General features: G+C 35.2%; 1 protein-coding gene across 5 annotated transcripts in view; it reads left to right on the forward strand.

Annotated features, from left to right (window-relative positions):
• WWP1 (WW domain containing E3 ubiquitin protein ligase 1) overlaps nucleotides 1-16,816 on the forward strand; it is a 61,688-nt gene that overhangs the window by 22,020 nt on the left and 22,852 nt on the right. For 3 of the 5 annotated variants that reach the window (XM_052704686.1, XM_052704685.1, XM_052704687.1), the window contains exons 2-8: nucleotides 1,241-1,331; nucleotides 3,377-3,515; nucleotides 5,917-6,041; nucleotides 8,876-9,013; nucleotides 9,116-9,182; nucleotides 10,481-10,662; nucleotides 14,860-15,205. In XM_052704686.1, coding sequence (XP_052560646.1) covers nucleotides 1,262-1,331; nucleotides 3,377-3,515; nucleotides 5,917-6,041; nucleotides 8,876-9,013; nucleotides 9,116-9,182; nucleotides 10,481-10,662; nucleotides 14,860-15,205 — 1,067 coding nt within the window. In that variant the 5' untranslated portion in view covers nucleotides 1,241-1,261. Of the gene's footprint in view, nucleotides 1-1,240; nucleotides 1,332-3,376; nucleotides 3,516-5,916; nucleotides 6,042-8,875; nucleotides 9,014-9,115; nucleotides 9,183-10,480; nucleotides 10,663-14,859; nucleotides 15,206-16,816 lie in introns of those variants that run through there. The other 2 variants (XM_052704688.1, XM_052704689.1) reach the window with 2 other exon arrangements.

Raw genomic sequence — 16,816 nt, forward strand, 5'->3', positions numbered from 1 at the left:
CCAGCCATATACCATGAAACATGTTTCATGAGTGGGAATGAAAAATGATTATTATGACATAGCCAATGGTGTTCTTCCATTTGGGTATATGCATCTTTATGATTTTTCTTCTCCAGATATGACGAACGTTAAAGACAAGTATTGAAGTTACATTGAGTTTATAACCAGGCCTTCAAGTGACTGTTTTATAAAGTGATAAACCAACATTAGAAAAACAAACAAACAAACAAAAAAAACAACCACCATATAAGCGTATTTTATCACATTGCTCTCCCTGAGAAATAATTGTATTTTCAATGGAAGTTTTTTATTGTATCACTAATAAAAAATAACAATGCTCTATTTCTTCTTTCTTTTGTCCTTTTCAATTTATGTTTTTGTGTGTTTTATTATATACAAAATATTTTATTAGTGCATTCGTATAATTTTATAGAAGTGTGCATACCAGGGGTGCGTGTTCAACATTTTTTTCACTGACACATGTACAGTCAGATAGGTTTGCATGGCACTGTTCCATATTACTGTTGTTAGCAGTTGATGTTCAGAGGCAAACACAGGGCATTCATCCAGACAGTCTATTTTATGACACAAATAGAATTGTCTGTTAAATAATATTTCTAGTTTTGGTGCTGCCTTTCAAGCACTTGAAGGTATGCCCTTCAAGTGCTGGGGGTGCCCCAACTCACATCAGAGCCACGGTGTGCTAGTTGATGAATGGTGGCATAGGGTGGTCCTTGCTAAGTTCTTGTTGCTTTGATAGGTGAGGAAGGTGGGCATCAGTGGTTGAAAAAGCTGATGGCAGGCCTAGGAATAGATTTCAAATTGTCTAAATTGCTTATGTTGCTGCTAGGACAGCTTGGTTTTTCAAGCATGTATACGTTGCAGATGTTGTTTCCTTAAAGTTGTTGGTGCTTAGTTCATCTGGATTATAAGCATAACTTTTAGAGACAGGAATATTGATACTGCTGCTGTATGTTTATTCTTTGCTTTAACAGTTGTTCTAAGCTTGGTAAATTGGTAAATGTAAACATTACTGTTTACAGCATAATCAAAGGCAAAGTGTGACAAATTTTGCAGCTTTTTTTTTTTTTTTTTAACTAGTATTATGAATAACCGAGTTGTCATGCCAAAGTGATGCTTGGTGTCTTGCTAATTAATTGCATGTTTTAATAAACTGTCTCCTTTTTTCTTTCTTACTTTCTTTTTCTTTCTTTCTTTTTTTTTTTTTTTTTTAATTTAGGCTGAAGCCTAAACTTCTGACATGGCCACAGCCTCTCCAAGAACTGATACAAGTAACAACCGTAATGGAAGGTTACAGATGCAAGTGACAGGCAAGTAGTGATAATTTGTGTCACTGGTTTTTAGGGGGAAATATTCTAAAAAAAGAAAGCTGAAGCAGATCTGAAAAACAGATCAGTATAATAGGCATTTTAATTCACTGGAAGGATACAATTAAGAGCATAGCTGTAACATACATAAATGAATTGAGGCTAGGTAGAAATGTTGAAATGAGGTGGATGACAGTTTAATGATCACTTCAAGTGAGAAAAGCATGGAGATGCAATACAGCAGTAGTGACAGGAATTGTGCTAGAGAAGAATTAATGCCATATAATCTGTACAGAGAAACACCTATTACTGAAATTATACAAGAAATATTGGCAATTATGGGGAACTGCAAGTAAAAATGCGTGCAGTGTTGTGGAAAATCTGTGGGAAAACTGAAAGGGATTGCAAAATCTGCTGGCCATTCAATAAAAAGCCTTCATATGCATATATAATAAAAAGCCTATATATACTTCATGTATATATTATGTTATTTTACCACTAATAATACGTAATCTGAACTTTTCCAGGGATCCAGAAAGAATCTGGGAACCCTGAAGTAAGAAAAAAATATATGATCTGGAATGCATTTAAGTCTATCATGAGCAAAACTTGGGAAAAAAGTCAGTAAGATGCTATGTCTCTAAAAAAGTTATATCCAAAGAAAGATGCATCATGTTGGGTTGTAGAAAGGTGACTGGGTTATCTGAGGAAAAAATGCATTGTTGGGCTTTCCCCAAGTGGATATTTTGTTAAATTAAATGAGGAATCCTTTGTGGGACAACTAATAAACTGTGTATAAAGATAGAATGATGAATTGTCAGAATCAACTATAACTGATAGCGTAGTGTATGAATAGTGTATGAACAACTGTAAGAAACTGAGTTAAATAAACAGCCTGTAAATTCAGGGCATATATGCAGAAATTATCATTCTAATGTCCCGTTCTGTTTTGCTCTATAAGTACTCTTGTGTTTTCCTGAAACTTCTGACTGACTGTCAGTCTGACTGACTGACTGAAACTTCTCTGACTTCAGGAGATCTGGTTCAAAGACTGAAATGGACAGAAACCTGTCTGATTTTTTGGCTTGGTTCTCTGAAGGGTTAATAATCGGAAAGCAATCTCAGAGACATATGGGAGGCTTAAGAAAGAAAGCGTAGCCAGCAGGTACATATTGCTGTGAGTCCAAACATCTTTTCTGGAGCAGGTGCCTGAAGTACCATTTGAAATGTTGGCAGCTAGGCTGCTGTTGGTTGTTACAGTAACATTGTCAGCTGGGTGAGGAAACAAAAGAATAGATTTGTATTCAGGAACACTGAGGATCTCACCGGAGATTTGGAGAATAAAAAAAAATTGAACTTTTTTGATCAGTTGCTGTTTCTAATTGTTGAAGATTTAGCTGAAGCCTGAAGTTCATCTGCAAAATTCTTTAAATAGGGGAAATTTGAGAGCTGATTTCTTACTTTCAGTGATGTGTTAAACCAGAAGTTAATCACACAGGTGGTACAGGTGATGAAGCTCTGCATTCAGGTTTTGCAGTGAAACATACATAGCAGTGAAACATTTGTAGCAGTGAAATTTTGAAATAGGCTTAAATTGCATGTACCTTTGTAAATATGCGTAATTTGAAATAATGAAGCTTCTGTTAAAAAAAAAATCAACATCAAAATATGTCTGATAATCTCTCAGGGGTATCATACTTAGCTACTGTTCAAGAGAATAGTTGGATGAGAAAGAATTGTGAGAAAATCTAATAGACTGTATGATTTTCATATTTTTTTTTTTTAAATAAAATAATTGTTGTGCTGTCTTACCCATCCTGCCATTACACAGTGAAGAGAACTTACTATGCTTTGTTTGAACTACCTGACAAAGTAGTTCTTGAAAATGAAAGGTACCATTCTGGGATTGACCTCTTTCTGTTCAGCAGAAGTAGGAGTGGATGAGGAGCAACATTGCTGTGCTCTGTTCCGTACGCTTTTTCTAGTACGGTACTTTTCCTCGTTTTCACTAAGTGCTGTGCTGAAGATAAAGCAATGCATTTTATTAGTTTCTAGTGCCAAACTGAAACGGAAAAAGAATTGGTTTGGAACAACTTTCTACACTGAATTAACTGCAGATGGAGAAATCAAGAAAACAGCAAAATCAAGTAGTTCTTCAAATCCAAAGTGGGATGAACAGCTGACAGTGTAAGTAGATTTATTTCTTTACTTTTATTTTGATTATTTGGTACTATTTATTGGCCTGCCATTGTAGGCAAATATTTATTGAACTTGGCTGCCTACATGACTTTTTCTGGCTTTTGCTGACTATGTGCAGACATAAGGTGATGTTTAATGAAAATTCTTTCTCAGTGTTTATGATGTTATGAGAATAATATATATGTGTATATACGTGTGTGTGTGTGTGTATTTATACATTTTTTTTTGGAGGAGAGCGTTCTGTGTACAGTTGCTGTCCACAGTATGCCCTTAATACTTATTTGCACTGTGGACATCTCATGTTTAAAATTCCCCTCTAGAAGATCTTAGTAGTTATAATTATGTCATTCTCAACTTTGAAAGGAAGGAATTCACAACTTGTTGAGTAGGCTACGAGGAAGGTCACATTTCCTTTAAACTTCCTAATGAGGGGATGTGATTACAAAACAAGTTGCTATAAAGTGGCCGTGTAACTTTTCCTAATATTCAAGTTGCTTAATGTGATAATGGCTTAATTTGGTTTACTGTACTATAGGTGCAGGAATACCTGAATACGACTCTGTGAAGAACTGGCAAATCTTGCACAGTGTAATTGGCTAGAAAGCATTATTTCATGAACAACACTGGGTCTGGTAACATCACAGCTACTTTCAGAAGGCACTGAGTGCTGTACACATTACGGTATCTGACCTACCTGTGTGCGATAGCCAGGTTTGTTAGTTACAAGAACCTAGTTTGGTTCTGGAGAATGGGGAGTGGCACTGCATACCTAGTTTTGGGGAGTCATTTACTTGATAACACTATTATTTGGTAACTGCAGATCTGTGGCGAACCAGGTAGGGTGGTTCCTGTGTCAATATTCTTGGTGTTTTAGGTTTAGTAGAGCTTATTTAACCCTCTGCAGTATTGCAAAACTGAATGGTGTAGTCTTGGACCTAACAATGATTTCCAGGAGTTATAACTAGCATTAGTACTGAGCTACCACAGAGACCAGAGCTGCTGTTGAGGAGACAGGCTTGATTTGGCAGGATTTGGTGACTTGTTAGAAGTGAAGTAATTTGTACGTAGTACAGCCAGACAGACATTCCATCATCAGTATTACCTAGGATGTGTTACTTACAGATAAGGTATTCTGGTCCACTTTTTCTAAGTCTGTTGGAATGGTGTTATTGATTCAGTTGACCAGTCTTCCTTGGGATAAGTGAACTCTCCAATTTACCAAATTCCCCTGACCTGAAGGGGTTCTGCAAGAGCACCAGCAGTGTATTCTGTGTGTATTTTATTTTATTTTTAGATCTGATCTTGTAATAAGATTTCCATTAGAAGGCAGCCTATTCAAAACACAAAAATATTCTTCCTTATAAATTTCTGCAAAAATGATCCATGCTGTCTAATGTGTTAAAGTGCCTATAGAGTTAGCTCTAATGATGGGGCCTGGGGACAGTTTTTAGCATTATTTTTAGCAATGCTGATATACCTTCACTTTTGTAGTGCTGGCAGGTATGTGACCTTGGACTTCTTGCAGTACAGGGATTCTGCTCTGTTTTTCACAGCCAGGAGCACTCTTGTTGTGATGGAAACTGTTCTATGAGACTTACTTTCCAGGACCTAACATAGGTTCTTAACTTTCCTTCTTGAGCAGGGGGGAGATAATTGCTGAAGTCTGTAATAATATTACTGTAATTGGGGCTTCCCTTCTGTTTCCACTATAATTTCACTATTGGATTTTTTTGCCCTCTGATTTTTGTGCATTATGGTTTTATATATATTTGTGGATTCATAAGTAATGTTTTATCAGCACTTTCATGGCAAGCTGACAGCTGTGGTGTGGGTTCCTGTTTGCAAGTAGCTGATTGGTTGTATTTTCGTTTCTTTTTCTAATGCATGGTGTTTTTTCTTCCCAGTGACAGACAAACTGCTTTTACTTACCATCTTTTTATTCGCTTGAAATTGTGTTAGAATGTATTTAAAATTCTAGAATAGTGAGGAATAAGGAAAATATATATTTAAGAAACGAGATATGCTGTTATATAATTGAGAGTTGAGCTTAGTTTAGGTTATTATTTAACGGTTGGACTGGATGATCTTTTAGGTCTTTTCCAACCTTAGTGATTCTATGATTCTATGATTCTGATACTCCCCAAATTCCTTATGCTACTTCTAGTAATGTTCTTTAAGCTTGATCTCAAGTATAGATATTGCAGTGTTTACAGTGCTTTATTAATTAAAAATTGCCCTTCACATTATGAAAACTTTTTTTCACGTAATTAGTATCAAGAAATACAATAAATATGAGAAAATGAATTAAAGTCAAACATTCCAAGTTAGAAAAATGAATACGTTTAAATCTGTATATATATATATATTTAAAAATGTATTTTATATGCAGGAATGTGACTCCACAGACTACGCTGGAATTTAGAGTGTGGAGCCATCACACTTTAAAAGCAGATGCTTTATTAGGAAGAGCCACTGTAGACTTGAAACAAGCTTTGGAAATACACAATAGAAAATGTAAGTTATCCTGAAGGATATTTTAAGTAGAATTGTTATAACTAATCTTTATATCAAAACTGGCAAACAAACTACTAACTATATGTGTAATTACAACTGATTTTCAGTTGATGTCTTTACTTGTCTCTCCTGGACATGTCTAACTGTGCTATTGAGAACAATTGAAATGTAATAATGAGATGTATAATTTTGAAGCAAATACCAGGGTCCAAGTCACTACTAAGTAAAAGCAGTAGTAATTAAATAAAATGTTTTGTGGCAAACTAGTATGTAATTTGCTAGAAGATCTGTTTTAATCTTGTTTTTAAAACAAACAAAAAAAAATCTAACGTATTTTTTTACATTGTTTGTTTTTCTTCTTTGAATAAATATTTTTCTCTCATAACTTAACTGTCCAGAGAGCAGTAGAAAGCACTGATACAAGAATCAATTGAGAACTTCTTTTTAGAACATGAGTGATTGTGGTATTCTATGTTACTTCTAACATTTGTTGCCTTTAATAGAATTAAAACAGGTCTTCTTTACTTTGCTTTTTAAACTTTTTTTGTGAATACAAGAAGATGGTGAATCCACACTTTAAATTCCACTCCAGAGTGGCAGTAGAATTCCAGCTAAACCAGTATTTTGCACAAGTTCGATACACCAACTTGAAAGCTCAGTTTAGAGAGGTGGAAGAAAAGATAGTTTCGCAAATGCTTCATTTTTCTGATTCTTTGAGAAAATTGAAACAGAATCCAAAATCCAGTGGAATTTCTTCAGCAGTATGATGAAGATTCTGCATGGATTCTGTAGTTAAGCAGAAAATTTGCTTATTTTTAAAATAAATAAATAACAAAGTCTAATACTATAAAAATAATCCTGAAATGTCAGGAGGAAAAGTAATTGTAAAACTTCCTGTATATTTTTCATGTGTGAAATTTTATGTTTTGCCTATATCAGAAACTGTATTGTAATAATAATAGCAAAAAAAAAAAAAACAACCAACAAAAGTTAAGATTTTATTACTGGAGATCCAGGAGTTGTGCACCCAACAACTTGGCAGATTCTTTCAGGATATGGTTGGCTGTGTTAGCTGTACGTTGCACCAAAGTTAATTTACCTGCTCTGCTTCTGATTTTGGTGTGTCAACAGTCCAGCACACACTGAATTACTGAAAGTAATAGTAATAGTGAAAGATTAATCTGGTCACTCAGTTATTGATTGAAATGCAGGAGTTGAAAAGCTCTTTACTGAAGATATGAAGGGGAAGTCTAAATGCAGAAATTTCAGAATTAGTGCTGTTACTTTCTCCTACTAAATGCCACTAGCCTTGTATTGCTGCCCACACCCCTCTCAGCTTTTTTGCAGGCTCAGTTGGAGTAAAACCATTTTGGTCTGATTTTGGAAGGTGACCTTTTAAAGTAACAGAGAGTGAACAAATCACCGTTGCAGTTTATGAATATGCTAGTTTAACAGCTCTGTGGTAGGCTAGTTTCTCCTCCCCCTCCTTTCTCTCTAGACCAATAATTCTGTAGTAGATTTGGCAGCTTTCTGCTTACTCCAGCAGTTTACAGTACTGTGAAATCCATCTGTAGAGTCACAGTGGGTGTTTACTAAGATTTGCTGCCTGACAGTATACAGTTCAGTCTTTTCAAAATGACTCTTAGGATCTCAGTAACGTCTTGGGCATTTGTGGCAATAACTGATGCTAGCATTCTCTGTTCTTATGTTTCCTATTCATTTCTGATGTTTGTTAAGAACAGAAAACATATGGAAGTGCTGGCTTAGCGCATGGATGTACAAGTTACACAGTGAGCTTTAACTTTGGCTTGAAATTCTATCAGATTGAGGGATACAGGCTGTTACATCTTGAAAAAATAATCCTTTAATCTGAGACCACAAATACTAAAAGGCCTTAACCATTTTAACCTGATTAATGTGAACTCAGAGCTTACTTTGTTTAGTTGTCTGACATGTAGTTTTAAATGCTGAACTAGTAATGGTTCATTTAGAGAGAGTTATGCAACATCCACAGCATGTTTAAACTCTGGATTATGTGTCTCTGTCTATACATCTGTGCATTTCTTATCAGTTATATTGAATTATTCTACTGCCTCATTAATGTGTTTTTGTTTTTTTTTTTTTAAAACTCAAAACAAGGTTTTTTGGTGAAAATATTTTCTCATTTAATTTTTGGTTACTTGAGATATTTTCTGTTAATGTTTAATCCTGGGAGTTGGAGTCTATGAAAATGCACTTACTAAAGTTAAAAAAATAAAAAAACAGAAAAAACAAAAAGGAAAGACTGTGCAGTTTTTGTATTTATTCTTTCCTCAAAGTGATGTGCTTTTCTACTGTGTCTTAGAATTACTTTTGGAAGGTGGTAAGCGAAATAAGCATAAACTTAGGTTGTAGAATAAGGTTCCCTATGATTTGTCACATATAGTATTTGGATGTGTCATCCACAAGTTGTTTAACTTTAAGCCTTCTTGTGTTATGTAAGTAGTGCATGATTTCAAAAGGGCTTAGTGGAAGTAATAAACCTGGGAAGTCATTTACAATGCAGTACTGAAATTATATGGATCCTTTTGTATACCTGGAGCATACTGTATAAATAAGCTATTTATTTTTACATTAAACTATGCATTTATGCACAGCTGGTCTGAGTTTCATAGCTCCTTAGTGATTTCTATGTTATTCAAGTCATCTGGGTGTGACATTTTGTACAGATATATTTTTTGTGCAAATGTATCTTTTTTTTGTTGGCAGTGTTTTTTCAGTATTGCTTAGGATTTAATCTTTCCTTTATTCCTTCTCTCCTTCTCTTCCCCTACCCATTCCAACTTCATATATAGTGGAAAAGGTGAAAGAACAGTTGAAATTATCTTTGGAAAACAAGAGTGGCATGGTGCAAACAGGCGAACTGACAGTTGTGTTAGATGGTTTGGTTGTTGAACAAGAATCTCTTACAAATCTCAGTTCACCAGCAACCAGTAAGTTGAAACAATTCAGTCAATATTTTGATTAATACTTCAGACAGATTTAGTAGAATATTTGTATTGATTTCTTTTTTGTTGTTTGTTTTTACTGTTCAGTAGAAGTTCAGCAAAATGGAGAGGCTGTGCATGAAAACAGAGATGCTTCTGCAAGAAGTGCATCAAGGTTGGAATTTATTTTTGTTTTTTAGACTGTGTGTAAAGTACATCAGTTTTTATCAGTTGACATTTTTTTTTGTTTCTAAAGTACAGAATGCGTTCTGTATCGAAGCTGTTAATGGAAACAACTCACCATCTCCTATATATGTTGCAGCCAGACCCAAAAATCTTATCTATCAAACTCTTAATTATTTTACCATAGGTTTAGAAATATAGTTTGCTTAACAATGACATAATTCAGCTTGGCAATAATTAAATTTACAATTCTGGTTTTCCTCTCCTGTTAAAACCTGCTTTCCATTAGTGCATGACTACCTTTTTAATGTGTAGCCCTCTGAAAATAGATTTCAAACGGCTTGAATTTTTTATGAAATCCTGCAGATGAGAGTGGCACAGGATGGTTTTGTATACTTTGTTCATTTGTTTTCTCTTCTGGTGTCTTACGAGCAGTTTCTGTTCATGTCTACCAACTTTTTGCAATGTAGCATCTGAACGGAAGGAAAAAGAAAAAAGCCTAAATGACTTCCTTCTCACCCAGTTCCTTTTTTAAGGTTGAGATCAGGAAGTTGTTGAACAGACTTGTACTATGTTTAGGAGGTAGTATTCAGAATGCTGAGCCAAAGAGTTTGTCATCTTCAACCTAACATGGTAAGAAAAAGACTTGGAGATCAATTTCAAGCTTTGTTCTTGAAGCCACCATCTTTTTACCAGCTCATGGACTGCATACAGGGAAATAGGAGGCTCTTTGACTTCTCAACCACTAGTGAGTTGAGTAGGCCAGTGTTCAGATCAATGGTCTGCCAGTTGTCTTGAAGTCAGTGCAAACAATTTAAGTTTTTTACTTAAAAGATAGTGTGAATAAGTGTACAGTCACTATACATTTGAGTGACAGGACTGCATTTATCCTTATGCATGTGATTATTTTCTTTGTTCCTCATGCAGTGAGAGAAAGAGTTATACTCGCAGGTGGTGCTTTGGGATGGTCCCTAAGGCATTTTTGGAAGACGTATGCATCAGTTGCTCCCACTCAACTCTAATATCTCATAAAGTAAAGCCACAGTGGAAATGGGAAATCTTTTCTAAGTGTTCTGAAGTTCTTCAGGATTTATGCCTTGTTTTGTAATTGTTTTTGTCTTGCACTTGACTGCTATCTAGGCTGCAAATGTATAAACTATTGTGAATTTACTTATGTTCTTTGTGTATTTCTTTTGTATGCTATAGTGTAGGATTTCAGTTCTGTGCATAACTATTAAATGTGTTTGTACTAATATAAGCTGATGGGTTTTTATTTTTATTTTTACCAAGGTCTGCTTGTGATGTTTCTAATGGGAATGACAATCAAGTACCTTCAGACTCTGTAGTACAGAATGCATTCTGTATTGAAGCTGTTAATGGAAACAACTCACCATCTCCTATACATGTTGCAGCCAGACCCAAAAATACACCTGTACCAAAACCACTGGGAACTGAGCTTGTCAACAGCACTGGTAGGAATGGGAGAATTATAAGAACGTTTATGTTAAAGCTTTTTGTCTAATCGAAATTAATCTGAAACTGAATCACTTTTTCTGCACTTTTTAAAATTAGATTTCAAGAAATATTGAAAGGAGTGTCTCTGCGCTTTAATTTATAATCTTGTATTTCCACTCCATTATTTTTTCTGTAGTAGATCCATTATTAAGTGTCCTAACTGTCATACTTGCCTGTGAATTCTCATATTGGATGAAGTAAGAAGTAAAATATCCAGAACTTCCTTCTCAGTCCCAGATTACCAAACAACATAACTGATTGTTGGGGGAAAGACTGAGATTTCTTTCATATAATTCATTTGAATAACTCCAGTTAGGCTTCTTTTGCTATTGGATAAATCTGCAGCTTAGTGCTGTTAGGAACTGCTGTGCCTAGAGTTAAAATGTAGACACATTTTGGTTTCTGTTTTTTGAAAAGCTATGCTGTTTTAAAACAGATATTGGCAAAATAGCAAATTTCACACTTCTCTTAAACAGAAAAACTTTGGTACTTATCCTAATTAGGGGAAGCATATGGTACAGTAAAAGAATTGAAAAGCAGGTATTTATTTTTGTTCTTCAGGCAAAGCTTTGTATCTGATCATGACTATATTTTTAAAGCACTTGCCTCAGCTGATTGAGTGAGACTGCAGTGACAGAGGAGGAAAAAGATACTCCTAAATAGAAATACACAAGCTGTTAAGAAACAGGAGAACAGAGACAGTTAAGCTTCCTTTAATAGAGTGGAAAATATCGGAATGGTGGCAAGATGGCAGAAACAATGATAAACTTTAAATGGTAGTAATTAAATTAGGCCTCTGTGAACTGTATCTCTTTTTAGACAACTTGAATTTGATTCCTCTCTCTTTTCAGTTGAAGGCCAAAGGGCATATGTATTATTTAAGCACTGTTCTCTTTTTCTTCAATTGCTAAGAGATCTGTTTTAACTTGGAATTTGGATAGAGTAATTGCAGTAGTAATTGATTTGTTCAAACAGTAATATTGATGAAATCATCACTGAACTTGCATTGAGACAGTTTTAAACTACTGTATTGGTTAGTGGAGGCATTTTTATTTTTAGGAAAAACAAAATGAGTCTTCAGCATTTGTTGATCACATTGTTTCTTTTTTTTTTTTCCTCTTTACTTAGCAGAATTGTAATTTTTTATGATGCTGCTGGAACTGCTGTTTTAAATCTAATTGGTGAGGTAATCAGCTAGTGTATCATAGAATCATCGTAGCATCACAGAATTGCCTGGGTTGAAAAGGACCATAATGATCATGTAGTTTCAACCCCCTGCTATGTGCAGGGTCGTCAACCACCAGGCCAGGCTGCCCAGAGCCACATCCAGCCTGGCCTCGAATGCATCCAGTGATGGGGCATCCACAACCTCCTTGAGCAACATGTTTTACATATCTGTTTTGGAGATCAGCTTACTAAAAGAGCTGATGATTTGTCAGTTATTCTGATCCTAACTTAATTCTGTCATTCCATTGATTGTTTTATGTGGATGAGTTGAAATTACTTTTTTAAATGAAAGTTGAAAGTTAAACTGGCTTTTTTTCTATTTTGATAAAGTTGTTACTGTAGCTACTGTAGCAGACATTTAAAGAAAACTGATCAGATTGTCTGTACTAATGATTTTTTTTTAATCTCATGCTTTATATGTTGTTTAAATATTATGAATTCTTGATATATCTTGTTGTAGTTAATCTGTTTTATGTGAGCTGCAAGTAGTGATATATTAGCCTGGAATAGCTGTGTTCATGAATCAGTGCCTTTTACAGACCTTACACACCTCCTACTGCTTCTACAATCATGCTTGTCAGTATGCATTGTAAGCAAATATATGTGGCCTAGTGATAATTCCTTAAAGAAACTGACTTGCTATTTTGAATATGTTAGTGATTACTGCTTAATTGTGGTGGGGTTTTTTTTGTTTAGTTGTTTGTTTTTTTTTTAATTTGTGCATGTGTTTTTAAAAGGAAGATGAGATTTTCAATTTGCCAGTGTCTGTTTTTGCTTTCTGAGAAAGCCAGCAAATGTTGACATTACAGCTATTGCAAGTAGTAAGTAGTCTTGATTTTTTTTATTTGTAAGAGTACTGTACAGGATTAAAAGAAATGAACTCTTTAAAATGATGAAACACCATTTTATAGGCACTAGGCTAGAGTTAAATTTTGCACATTTCTATCAATAAGATTGCGAGTGTAGAGAAATCTTAGTATTTTGGCCTCAATTCTTAGAATTGGAAGCTTATAATGTGCTGTCAGTTAGAAAACAACTTGAAGTGTGTGTTGCATATGGTATTTTATCTTGAAGAAAAAGATTTAGAACTCTAAAAGAGGTATAAACTGGCAAGCTTAAATATAATTGTCACTGGTTGGTGTTGACTAGGGATTCAGAAAATGAAAGCTGTGAATGATATTACACTACTTCACGCAATGTCCTTGACTTTTAATGGGGTCATATTGACTACTGTACCTGATTTCACTGGTTTGAGGCAAGATCTTATGCTGAGATGCTATTCTGCTAAGATCTGCAGATGAAGAAGACAGACTATAGCAGGGTGTGTTGTGACAGGACAGTGGGGAATGGTTTCAAACTAAAAGAGTGGAGATGTAGATTGGGTATAAGGAAAATGATTTTTGCAGTAAGGGTGGTGAGGCACAGGAACAGTTCACTAAAGATGTGCCCCATTCCTGGAGACACTAAAAGTCAGGCTGGATGGGGTTCTGAGCAACCTGATCTAGCTGTAGGTGTCCCTGTTTATTGCAGGGGAGTTGGACTGGGTGACCTTTAAGGGTGCTTTCCAACTCAAGCAATTCCATGGCTATGACTGGTATTGATGAATTGCCAGCCAAATGGTCTTGAGAATACTAAAGCCTTCTTAGCCCATTTTTCCTCTCAAATCTGTCTGTTTTAAGCTTTCTATGAGATTATGCTTGCATGAATAAAAAAATTTACTTTGATTCTATTATAATTTTTGTAAATTTTTAGTCTGTATCAGTTGCATTAGTAGACTGGATCTGCTGGGATGGAGTTAATTTTCTTCATAGTAGTTTGTATGATGCTGTGTTTCAGATTTATGAGCAAAATCATGCTGATATCATGGTTGTGCTTTAAATGCTGCTGAAGTGTTTCTTCACAACATGAAGTCCTTATGTGTTTCTCATTCAGCCTCTTCTTAGCTGATGAACAGATTGGGAGTGCTGGAGAGGTTGGGAGTGGAAGCATCCAGGCAGATAACCTGAACCAACCAAGGAGATGTTCTTTGTCATACAATGTCTTGCTCAGCAATAAAAAGGGAGAGGAGAAAGTTTGGGGTGGTTAGTCATCTTTCTGCATGGGAATTGGATTGCTATCATTCTATCCATGGGAGGTGGTGAATGATTGCCTTCACATCCACTTGTTTTATTTCACTGTTTTTGTCATCTTCTAATTCTTTTCGTACTAAATATTTCTTTTATCTTGGCACACAAGTTTTCTTGCTTTTACTTTTTGTTGTCTCTTCCCTAGTCATGCCGTGGGTGGAAGTGAGTGAGTGGTTGTGTGGTGCTTAGCTGGCAATCAGAGTTAGCTCACGACAGTTAGCAAAATGCAATTTTTTAGCACATATTGATCTTGTTAGGGATGCTGGGGTGATTTTTTAATGTCATACACAAGATGATCATTGCTTTATTGTAGAATTTTGTATCTCAACTTCTAAAAGGGTAAAAAAAAAAAAATAAAATCTGTAAGAGCTGCCTCTTTATTTCTGCACTTCGTGTAGTTAATTGGCTCACAATACTTTTCTTTCCTGCCATGCTAGTCAAGATATTTTTTTGAAGTTGGTGCAGGTTCTCAAGTAAGGCAGTACTGTTTCTTGGGAAGTGAAGTGTTTACTTTTTGCTAATCTAAGGAATAAGGTAAATGTTGTATTGAGCAAGGTATGCAGAAACTAAGAAATAACCTCACATGGAAGTGTAGAGAATGGCTTGCAGACTGTAAGTTTTAATCACAGCTTTAACTGTTGTGCTGTGACTTTTTGTCATCTTAGGCAAAAGTGTTACTTATGGCAAATTTTTTTTGAATCAAAAAAGGAATATGTTTAATGTAGTTTACTCCAAAATATGACCAAAAAGTTCAACTCTTTGGAGACTGATATGCAAATTTTCTAATTTCCTATTTTTCAGTTAATGGTGAGACATCTTCCTCTGTACCAGAAACTGGTAATTCTTCTGTCTCTGAAGCTATGGTAGGTTCAGAAGCTCCCATGTCTACAGATTGCACTAACACTACAGCAGAACCTCAATCAACAGAAGAAGCAGCTAGCTGTTCTGAAAGCCACACTTCTACGCTATCCGTTGTGTCTGCTGGACTAGAAGCTTCAACTACTACAGACTGTGCTCAGCCTAATACCACAAACAGTACAGCAGCAGATGCAGCAAAACCAAGGGAATCCTCCTCAGCCTCAAGTGCATCAGGAGAGCCTGTAAGACAGCAGACTGTTAGTGCTGGCTCAGAACCTTTACCAGCAGGGTATGTGGGCTTGATTTTAACACTGTTATTGTGTTTTGTCTTAATGTGTGTACAGAGAAATCACAGTTTAATTCCCTACAAGGGCTGCCAGAGATGGGGTTATATGATCTAAAATGAGGTTTGTACTATTCTGTAACTGGCTGGTAGCTTATGTCCCAGAAACTAGCAGCTGATCATTTATTTTCTGAGACAGTAACATAATAGAGAAATTCTTGGGCATTATGGATATGAAGAAGTTTCATTTGATATATTCAAGCTTACTTGGGTCATAATTCATTGCTGCATTGGTTCTTACACTGTGGGTATGTAGTAGGGACTAAAATATGAAGAAACAAAAATGAATAAAATAGTCTAGAAAGTAGATTCTTGCAGTGTAGGTGTGTAACCAATTATATTAAAAATACAGTGTTTGTATGTGCTCAGAATAGCTAGAAACTTTTAGTTATCCCAAACAGAAACTACTGCTGTAGTCTTAAACCTTAAATGCAAAGTCAAAGATGAGCTTAAACATCAAATCAAAACATATTATGTACTCAAATACATATCTGAATTTTTATTTATTTATTTATTTATATTGAGATCTACTTCTTGTTTGGGTGCAAAGATGTCCTCAGTAACTAGTTGAAGATGTGGAAGTTTTTGTGGTATTCTAAATATTATTTTAGCATCTTTTTTAACACCAAAGTAGTTACTTGCTGGAAGTATATATGCATTGTGCCACTGTGGCTGATCTTTCTGAGATCTGTCTCAGATCTTCCTGTATCTGCTCTCTCTGAAACAGGTTCAGTAAGTAATTAGTGACTTTTCACTTGAATTCCTGTAGATAAACATGAAAATGGGAATCTCAAAAGTCAGAAGTACTGCAAATACTTTATTGAGCAGATGTCACAAGGTTCTTAATTTTCAATTATTTTGACAAAGAAAATCCTTTATAGGAGGGAATTTCTCTTATTTCCCCTCCCCACTTTTCTTCTTTAGTTATATGCTTTCCCACTGGCAGGGTCTTGAATTCAGGCCTATTGGACACTATGTCTGAATTCATTACTTTGCCATTGTTCCCTGATTGAGTTTCCTTCCTCACAAATTTATTCGAATCTCCATTACGTTTAGCCTTATTAACTCTCTAACATGCTTCTACTCCTCTTTTATGACCTTATAATCTTAGCATTTAAGCTCTTGAACTACAAAAGAATTTGTAGAAATTTTATGAATAGCAAGTAAGATGTTCTGCTTGCATTTTTAGGAGATAAGTAATTATGCTTATATGAAAAACATAAATCTAACACAAGTAAGGTCTTCAGTTCATTGTCTAACATGTAATAATGGGAAGGGAAATGGGGATAAATATTGCATCATGACAGTCCTCAGCAGCACAAATCTTGAATTGCTCATAATGTTTTATCCATCTTCATTGTAAGAGCTTTGCAACCAAAACTGAAGAAATAATCCCCAGGAAAATCAGGTAGAGAAACAGGACAGAAAGTAGAAACATGGGAGAGTTATCTGCTAGCACACATTTGAGATTCACTTTGAAAGATTCTGTTGTTTATTGGATGAGACATGCTTGGAAATGCAAATAATTTGTTTCTAAACTTTTAAAATGAAGCATTC

This window comes from Tympanuchus pallidicinctus, unplaced genomic scaffold, assembly GCF_026119805.1.
Source record: "Tympanuchus pallidicinctus isolate F22 unplaced genomic scaffold, pur_lepc_1.0 scaffold5, whole genome shotgun sequence".
NCBI classification, from domain to species: Eukaryota; Metazoa; Chordata; class Aves; order Galliformes; family Phasianidae; genus Tympanuchus; species Tympanuchus pallidicinctus.